The sequence below is a fragment of the Tupaia chinensis genome, unplaced genomic scaffold (genome assembly GCF_000334495.1).
Source record: "Tupaia chinensis unplaced genomic scaffold, TupChi_1.0 Scaffold000688_1, whole genome shotgun sequence".
Classification (NCBI taxonomy): Eukaryota; Metazoa; Chordata; class Mammalia; order Scandentia; family Tupaiidae; genus Tupaia; species Tupaia belangeri.
The window spans coordinates 1,582,757-1,592,111 of NW_006160211.1; the positions used below are offsets into that span (position 1 = coordinate 1,582,757).

General features: G+C 35.8%; 1 protein-coding gene across 2 annotated transcripts in view; it reads right to left on the minus strand.

The window, feature by feature from the left end:
• Positions 1 to 9,355, minus strand: part of MAP4K5 (mitogen-activated protein kinase kinase kinase kinase 5) — a 127,940-nt gene that overhangs the window by 84,560 nt on the left and 34,025 nt on the right. For both annotated transcript variants that reach the window (XM_006160516.3, XM_014592427.2), the window contains exon 2: positions 8,880 to 8,937. In XM_006160516.3, coding sequence (XP_006160578.1) covers positions 8,880 to 8,937 — 58 coding nt within the window. The remainder of the gene's footprint in view (positions 1 to 8,879; positions 8,938 to 9,355) is intronic.

Genomic DNA, 9,355 nt, shown 5'->3' on the forward strand with positions numbered 1-9,355 from the left:
AAAGAGAAAGTAAGATCATGGTAAGTCAAATATCGCAGGAATTTTGTTCTTGTTCTGGCTATCAGCCACGACACAAAGATGTGTTGAACAAAATGAGCATCTGTAAGATGAGGCAGACGGTAGGCTAAAATTCAGACATAAAACAGGAAAGCATCATTGTCATCCTACCTGCCTGTTTTCTAACACATTCCTGGTGCCTGCCCAAAGAGCTGTGTAACATGCACCTAAAACTCACCATGGTATCACTGGTATTATTTTCTATTTGTCAGAAAGTGATCATATTTAGTACATGTCTACTATAAAATTGAGATTACAAATGGTTAAGTCATTCCTGAAAATAATCACTTGCCTGTAGATACTAAAGGCAACAAAAATATAGGAACACAGGGAAAAATGCTGACTTCATTTACTTTTACAATAATTTCTGTAGCTATTAAACAAAGTCTCTGTGCTTACCCATGTTTCCTCTTACCTCTATTCTAAAGGCTTACTTTAGAATATTTATGACTACTAAGAAAAGCCATAAATGCAATCTGCTTCAGTAAACTTTTTAATATAATATTATAAAATTAAATTGCCAGGGGAAAGTCAGTAAATCTGTAACAAGACTTAGGACTCTAAAATGACCATAAACTTTAATAGCCTATTTTTAACTAGGGTGGGAGGGAGTTTCTAAATTTATATCTGGGATTTCATTTTTTTTTTTTAAAGCTTGTTTATGTTTTACCAGACGTAAGTCTTCATCTAAGTCATATTGGCAAATAATTATCTTTTCATGTCTAGAAACAATTTTAAACCAGCTCATCTGTTAAATAAATACAGGAAACACTTTTGTATTGCATTGGCTTTAAGTGTATTTTTTAAAAAACTGCTGAAGACAGTTAAGAATTCATTTTTTAAATACAGCTGTCTCTAGAATTATTTGAAGTATCTGAACTGAATGTTAGGAAAATACATTAGCATCCCAGCATGATTTCTACCTAAACATTTTCTTAAGTCTGTTCCAAAAACATGAAAAATACTATTTACTTTGGTTTTTTTTGACAATACCAAAAAAATTACTAATCCCCCACAAAAATTCTACAGAAAAAAAAAAGTAACTAAAGTATGCAGACGACATAGAAAATTCATTTTGAAAAAAAAATTAAGCAATATTGTATCAAATTCTCAGGGATGTTAAAAGAAAAAAGAAGAGTAGAGGTAAATGAGGATGACAAAATGAAATAAAAAGAACTGGTAGCACTAAGGGCGGAAATTAAGTTTAAAAAATAAAAACATTACAAACAACAAGGAGTAGCAACAATATGGGAGAGAAGTAAGTCTCTGATGTAATAGAAGACTTAATTAAAAAAACACATATAATACAGAGAGATGCTATATAACAACAAACATGACTAGAGACAAAATAGGAAAGAAAAATAGATAATGAAGGACTATAATGAATAACTGGTATTTTTAAAATAATGAAATTTTAAAAAATTCAAGAATGATAAAAAAACATTCTTGAAATATAGAATCGTAACTACAGATGAAAAATAAGCTCGCTGTGTTTCTGTGGGAAAGCTCTGTAGAAAATTATTGAGACAATGGGACCAGCAGTTAGTTTAATGGCTATGTTGCTGGACTCCCACGTAGTTGACTGCAGTTCGAGTCCCGGACCCAGTGGCTTAAATTCACGCCGGGCACGTGTGTGTGTGTGCCCAAGATCCCGAGAAAAGAATGGAGGAGAAGGGATTGCGGCGTGGCATTCCCCCTGGGGGGGGGTGATTTCTCACTCTCTGTCTCTCTGTCTCTGTCTGGCGAGCTCACGTGCCCTATAGCAAAAACCTCTCCAAAAAAAAAAAAAAGAAAAAGAAAATTATCAGGACAAGACACATCTGAAATTACTAAAGACAAAGAGCTGCCAGCTTCAGTTACAATCAAGTAGAAGCAGTGAATCACCAATGAGAGAGAAAATATCAATCATAACTTGTAGTTCTCTCCAATAAAAAAAAAATGTAAAAAAAAAAAAAAAGAAAATGTAGTTTGTTTTATTTTTTAGGGTAGAAAGAGATGTGATACAAATTCAATTATTCTATACCTAGGCAAATGGTCATTGTTACTGAAAGAAGATTAAACCACTTATTCTTTTTTTAAAAAAAGAATTATTTAATTTTGTTATTTTTAAAAAATTTGCTATACAGTATGTGTGCTTACCAGAGAGAGTGGGGGAGACAGTGAGAAAGCAAGCTGCCAGGTCTAGAACTCAAACCACACTAGGCCATGTGGGAATCCAGCACCTCAACCACCATGCCAACTGCAAGCTCCACCACTTACTCTTTTATAGAAAGAATATTTATTAAGTGTCTACTATGTGCCCATACTATTCCAGGTACTGAAACAGCAATGAAGACAGAAGATCAGTTCATGGAGGGGCCAGCAGGTGACATGGTGATTAAGTGTGCTGGAATCCCACATGGCCGACTGCAGTTTGAGTCTTAGACTTGGCAGCTTGCTTTCTCACTTTCCCTCTCTCGCTTGCTCGCTTGCTCACTTGCTCTATGTCCCTCTCTGGTCAAATTAAAAATAAATAAGTAAATGAAGTTGAATAAAATAATTTTTTAGAAAGAATTATTTTATTTATTTATTTTACTTTGACTAGAGAGACAGAGAGAGAGAGAAAAGTGAGAAAGCAAGCTGCCAAGTCTGGGACTCAAACTGCAGTTGGCCATGTGGGAGTTCAGTGCCCTTAACCACTACACCACCTGCTGGTCCCAAATAAAATAATAAAATAATTCTTAAGAAAAAAAAAAAAGACCACTTCATGGATCTTACTTTCAAGGAGAGAGACAGAGAAACAAACAAAGAAAAATAAATAAGAAAAGAATCAGGCAGTTGCATGTCTTATGCAGAGAACTATTATAAAATAACAAGGGCTTGGGTGGCTACTTTAAATTAACCTCTCTGAGGACTTGACATTTAAGCTGAGATCTGAACGACCAGGAACTTCTGTGCAGGGATCACAAAAAACAGCATAGTGGAAGGCTTGGTTTAGTCTTGGACTGTTTAAATGAAAAGAAAACCGGGCAGAGTAGGGAAGAGAGAAACATAACTCTGAGCTCAGAGAAGCGGGCACAACAGATCATGTAGAATTTTATGAGCTGGGTTGAAAGTTTTAAGATGATTCTAAGTGAATATGGACGTTTCAGGGATGCTTTAAGCAGAAAGGTGCTATGACCTGACAAGTTTTAAAAAGTTCACTCCTCTGGTTTTGTAGAAACTAGATGGCGAGAGATGGAAGGTATGGGAGAGGAAACAGAGAGTAGAAGGGTGGAAATGGCCATAGAAAGTAGATGGATTTAGGATGTGTTTTGAAGATGTGGTTAAAAGAACTTGTTAACTGACTGACTCTGGAGTGCAAATAAACAAGACAAACCAAGGTTAATGCCTAGATTTTTGGCTTAGATAATTATGTAGAAAACTAGAGGAACAGCAGGCTTGGGAAAAATCACCAATTTATGGACTCAATTTTTATTATTCCTAGGGCCAGTAAGTAGAGTGCTGATCAAGGCACTGGACTCCCATATGGCCACTGCAATTCAAGCCCCAGACTTTGTGGCTTGTTTTCTCACTAACCCCTCAAACTGTGGTGAGTGCATTAGCCCTATAGCAAATTAAAAAAATAATAATAAGGCAGGATGACAAAGATAAGTATGAAAAGACCAATGGCGGGCACAGAATCTATTTAAATATAAAACTAAGTCTAAGTAATTGATTTTTACATTTATAGATTATAAATATAATTCTTAAAAGAAAAATACACAGACTATTTTTAATTATACCCCAGCATAATCAGAAAGCTCTAAGGCTAAAACCCTAAAATAACTAGTTAAAATAAAACAAAACGGAACAAAACAAAACAAAACAAAAAACCTGAGAGATGAAGAGGCAATTACAGTATAAATAAGCAGATTTCAACATCTTTAAACCTAGGAAATCCAGACATTTCTTAAGTTGATAAATTTATTTTTATTTTTAGAAATATTTTTGCCATAGGGCACATACACTCACTGGAAAGAGAGAGGCAGAAAGTGAGAAATCACCCCCCTGGAGGGATGGCCATGCCTTAGTCTCTTCTCCATTATCCTCTTGGGATCTTAGGCACACATGCACACGTGCCTGGTGTTACTTTTAAGTTGCTAGGTCTGGGACTCTAACCCTGGTTGACTACATGGGAGTCCAGCAACCTAACAATTACGCCATCTGCTGGTCCCAAGTTGATAAGTATTCACCATATTCACCAAATTTAAAAACATTATAAATTTAAGTACATTACCCAAAGTCTTACAAGCCACCCTCTGATAAAATTATTTTAGGCTGTGGGACAGGCAGGTGGTATGGTGACTGAGGGCACTGGACTCCCATATGACCAACCACAGTTCGAGTCCTGGACCTGGCGGCTTGCTTTCTCACTCCCTCCCTCACCTTCCCCCACACTGTCCCTCTATGGTCAAATTTAAATAAATAAATAATTAAATATAAATAATTCTTTTTTTAAAAAAACTATTATAGGCTGTATACCTTTCAAAGTAAAACTAAAAGAAACCTCTAGCTACAATTAAAAAAAAAAAAAAAAAGCCAACCCTTTTAGTGCAGTGCCTTAGCACTATGGAGAGGGAACCAGATCCCATATGGCTCATGGTGCCTGAATCCCAACCTGGCAATCCCTGCCCAAGATCTTGATGGGATGGAGAAACGGAGGAAAAAGCACTGCAACATGACCAGGTCCCATGGCGGGAGTGAGGGTAAGGGTAGGGGTGAGGGTAGGAGGGCTGGGGGGGTTGGCTCGCTTTCACATGTGCTCTTTCTCTCCTTCTGGTGAGCACACATACCCTTTGGCAATTAGAAAAAAAAAGCTTCAAGGAAACAAAAGTACAACAAAAGTAAAACCTAACATCTCTCTAAAAAATAAGATAGCTACAGATAAAGTTATAAGATTCAAATCATAAAACAAAATCTAAATATAATTTTTTAAAGAGAAACACTTAAAACCCAATGACTGAAAGGATTAAAGTATAATGATAGACCAAGCCTATCCATTTGTTATAAGCTACATAGATAAAACAAAAAGAAAAGTATTGGTGATATTAGTATTTGACAAGTTATATTCAAGGTAAAAAGGGCATCAAAGGATGTTAAGGGAGTGACTGTTTAAGGAGGTTGAATACAATGAGAAAGAGACTAAAATCTCTGACCAGTACAAGCAATCAATGCATTACACATTTAATTCTTTATTCAATCTCCCCCACTAGAATTCAAGTCACGCAAGAACAAGGGGTTAATTTCCTGCTCCCTAGAATACAGTCTGGCTTATATTAATATAAATATAATAACTAACAAATAATAATAAATATAATAACTAATAAACAAATGAAAATATAAAATCAAACCTTTACAGTCAACTGACAGAACGCAAAACAGATGAAGCAAAAAGTGCCACAAATGGAAGGAGAACTGGACAGAACCACTGTAGCAGAGAATGATCACTTGTTGACATTAGACCTTGATGCTTAATGCATCAACATCTGAAGCTTTTTTTTTTTTCTATAGGGCACGTGCACTCGCCAGAAAGACAGAGAGAAACAGAGAAACAGAAAGCGAGAAATCACTCCCCAGGGTGGATGGCCACACTGCAATCCCTTCTCCTTCATTCTCCTCTTGGGATCTTGGGCACACACGTACATGTGCCTGGTGTGAGTTTAAGCCACCAGGTCTGGGACTCCAGCCATGGTTGACTACATGAGAGTCCAGCGACATAGCCATTATGCCAACTGCTAGTCCCTGAAGCGCTGTTCTTAAGTTTGAAACTATGGGGCCCAAATGATCACTCTATATGATATAGCTTCACAGTTGTAAAAATAGTTAAAAAAAATGAAAACTATCTGAAAAATAAATTCTGTAAAATTGCCAGAGACAAAATATATCTGATAAAATTCATGACTTACATAAATACTGGCATAACTAATGAGCAAGTTTAAGAGGGTTAAAAAAAAGATCTCACTTACAAGAGAAATAAATATCATAAATACAAAGGTCTATGTGGCAAAAACTTTAATACTTTCCCAAAGACCTGAATGAGAAAATCTACTATTGTTGAAATGCCAAATTTTCTAAATTAATCTCACAAGTGTCTTTTTTTCTCGATAAAAATTATTTTAAAGGTTGAGATTAGCATTTGGAGTAATGGCTATGTTGCTGGACTCCCATGGGGGGTGGTGATTTCTCACTTTCTGTCTCTCTTTCTGGTGAGTACATGCACCCTATAGCAAAAACCTCTCAAAAAAAAAAAAAAAAAGAGAGAGACAGAGAGACAGAGAGATGTTAAAGGTCCCCTGGCGAAAAAAATAATGAAAACATAAAGGAAACATCTGAAAAATAAAAGCAAAATTATAATATGTAATGAAAGTTACACTAATCAAAACCAGGATACTATTAAGAATAAGAAAAAAAAAATCAATGGAACAGAACATAAAACCAAGGATTACATGAAAATCTAGTTTATGACAGCCATGGCCTTTCAAACCTATAGATAAAAGACAGATACTGTATAAATGGCTTTGGTAAACTAACTACAATATTTGAAAAAGAGTTCTCCTTCACCCCTTAGGAAAAAAAAATCATTCCCAATGAAGCAGAAATTTAAACTGCAGAAAGAATAAACTAGATGAAATTACACAAGTACGTTAATTTCATCTAGTTTTTTTTTTTTTTACTGAATTTCCTGTTAGTTCCACTACACAGCTTATTGAGAGGTCAGAATTGTAGAATTTTGAGATATACTCATTAGTTCACTATATAAACTATAATCAAAAGTAAGTCATACTCTCACATCAAATAAGTGACACTGTACTATAACAAGCCCAACGCATTGACTGAAAAGGGATAACCGTCTTGGTTTCCTTTGAAAGCACAGCCCAGTATCTGGGCTATTTTAACCGTCCTTTGAACATAACTTGAATATTTGTTCAAGGGACTTCTTCGAGAAAGGTAGATAGTTGTTACATTCCCTTCTATTGGTGTTTGTTACATTTTGGAGATCACTCTGTACTTTTTAAGTGGAACTTAATGAGAGAACTCTAAACTAGTAAAATTCCTAACTGCCTGAAAAAAAGGACAGTGAATGCTATGGTTTGATGTGCCCTCCTCCCTCCACCAAAAGCTCATGTGTTGGAATCTGGTTGTACTGTGAAGATATTAAGGGAAAACTTTATCTGACTATGGGAGAAAAGGTGGCGACTTTGGGAGGCAGTTCGAGAAGGGACACTATGACTGATTCGTGGGAGGCTTTTAAGAAGAGGGGGTAAGAAACATGGGCTCTGCCCCTCTGCCAGCAAGAAGCAGATGCAGCACCTTAACCTTTGACCTCTAAAACTATGAACTAAATTTCATTTCTTTTAAAATTATCTAGATTCGGATACTTCTTTTTTCAAAATAGAATTTTTTGAAAGAATGCAAGTGAGAGCAAGTGAACATGTGCAAGTGCAAGAGGGACAGAGAGAGGAGTAACTTCTTTTTTTTTTTTTTTTTGATAGGGTCTTGCCACATCACAATCCTTCCTGCCCTCAGTCTCCTAGTTAGAAGTACCACAGGCACACTCCACTATGCCTGGCCTTTTTAGGTTGGGTGGGGAATAGAACCTGGGCCTCCCATGTAGCCCCAGCCATCATACCACTGCACCACCGCACTACCATACCAGGGCCAGGTATTTTTGTTATTAGCAACACAATGGACTAAAACAGCATCATATCTGAAAGTGTGTTTCTAAAGTGTTCCAGAATATGACACCTTAGTAATCTCTCTCTAATGACTCATACACATTAAGATCCAAATACTGTATCTGAAATGCAAAAAACCAATATAACTACTCAAATTGAGAAACTAGTTTGGGGGCCAGCAGGTGGCACGGAGGTTAAGGTAGCTGGATCCCACACAGATGAATGCAACATCTGAGTCCCAGACCTGACAACCTGAAAAACACACCAGGTACATGTGTGTGCCTGTATGCCCCAAATCCCTAGAGAAGAACAGAGAAGGGATTGTGGCAGGGCTACACTAGGGAGTGATTTCTTACTGTCCTTCTTTTTCTATATCTGATTCTTCCCAGTGAGTGCATGGACCTTATAGTAAACTTAAAAAAGAGAGAAAAGAAAGAAAGAAAAAAAGAAAAAACCTAGTTTAATTATGGCCACACAATTACTCTACATGTGTGAGCAAACGAACAGACCACCAAATATTCACCCGTCTAACCAAAAACTACTATTGCTCTTATTAGAAACTTTTAGGATGTTAAAATCATAAAACTGTTTCAGGTTTTACAGTTTTGTTTTCAAAGCAAATTACAAAATGTGTTTTAAGACAGTCTTCTGATACACAGAGGTGTTAATAAAATATGAATGGATTAAGCTAAGACCAGAATTTTCAAACCTGTATCAAATAGCCAAGTAACAGCTCACACAAACTACTACTATTCCAAGTTTTATCAAAAGAGTTAAAAAAAAAAACACTGAATACTTTCCTAATCAAATCATTATAGAAAGCTAAAAAGAGTTACAATGTTTCACTATATCATTTTAAAAATTAACACTGTAAGTTAACTGTCTTCCAATTTTTGAATGTACACAGTCCAAAAAAATTTTAGCAACAAAACAATCGTATCAAATTTGTCATTAAATAATCATCCCCATTGGAATTTTCTATAAGCAAATTCAAGACACTAAAGAAGACTTCTTTTGGGAAGTAGGAAGACAAGGAGGGAAATATAGAAAATGTTTTTAAGTCCTATATTTATGAATTAAACTGCTAAATTGCTTAAAAATTGCCTTAAGAGTGTTAATACATACCAGGCTCCAATTTGATGATTTTTACTGCAGCCAACTCTCCTGTATGTATATTTCTAGCCTAAAAGTGAAAATAGAAAAATTTTTTAGTTACATAAAAATTATTTGGTAAACTGCTTATAAAGTGCTTAAAAAATAAAATGAGTATGTTATTTTTTCCATTAAAAAAATAAAAAAAATACATAAATATTTCTTAAAAGTACCTTTACTCAGCACTTGAGAACAGCTACTGTTCAAAATTTTGGTATAATTCCTCTAATTCTTTCTTTTAAGTGTGGATTAATCTTTTAAGAAATGATTTAGTTTGGGACCAGCAGTTAGTGTAATGGCTATGTCACTGGACTCCCATGTAGTCGAACATGGTTCGAGTCCCAGACTCAGTGGCTTAAAGTGACATCGGGCACATGTGCGTCCGTGCCCAAGATCCCAAGAGGAGAATGGAAGAGAAGGGATTGCGATGTGGCCATCATCCCTGGGGG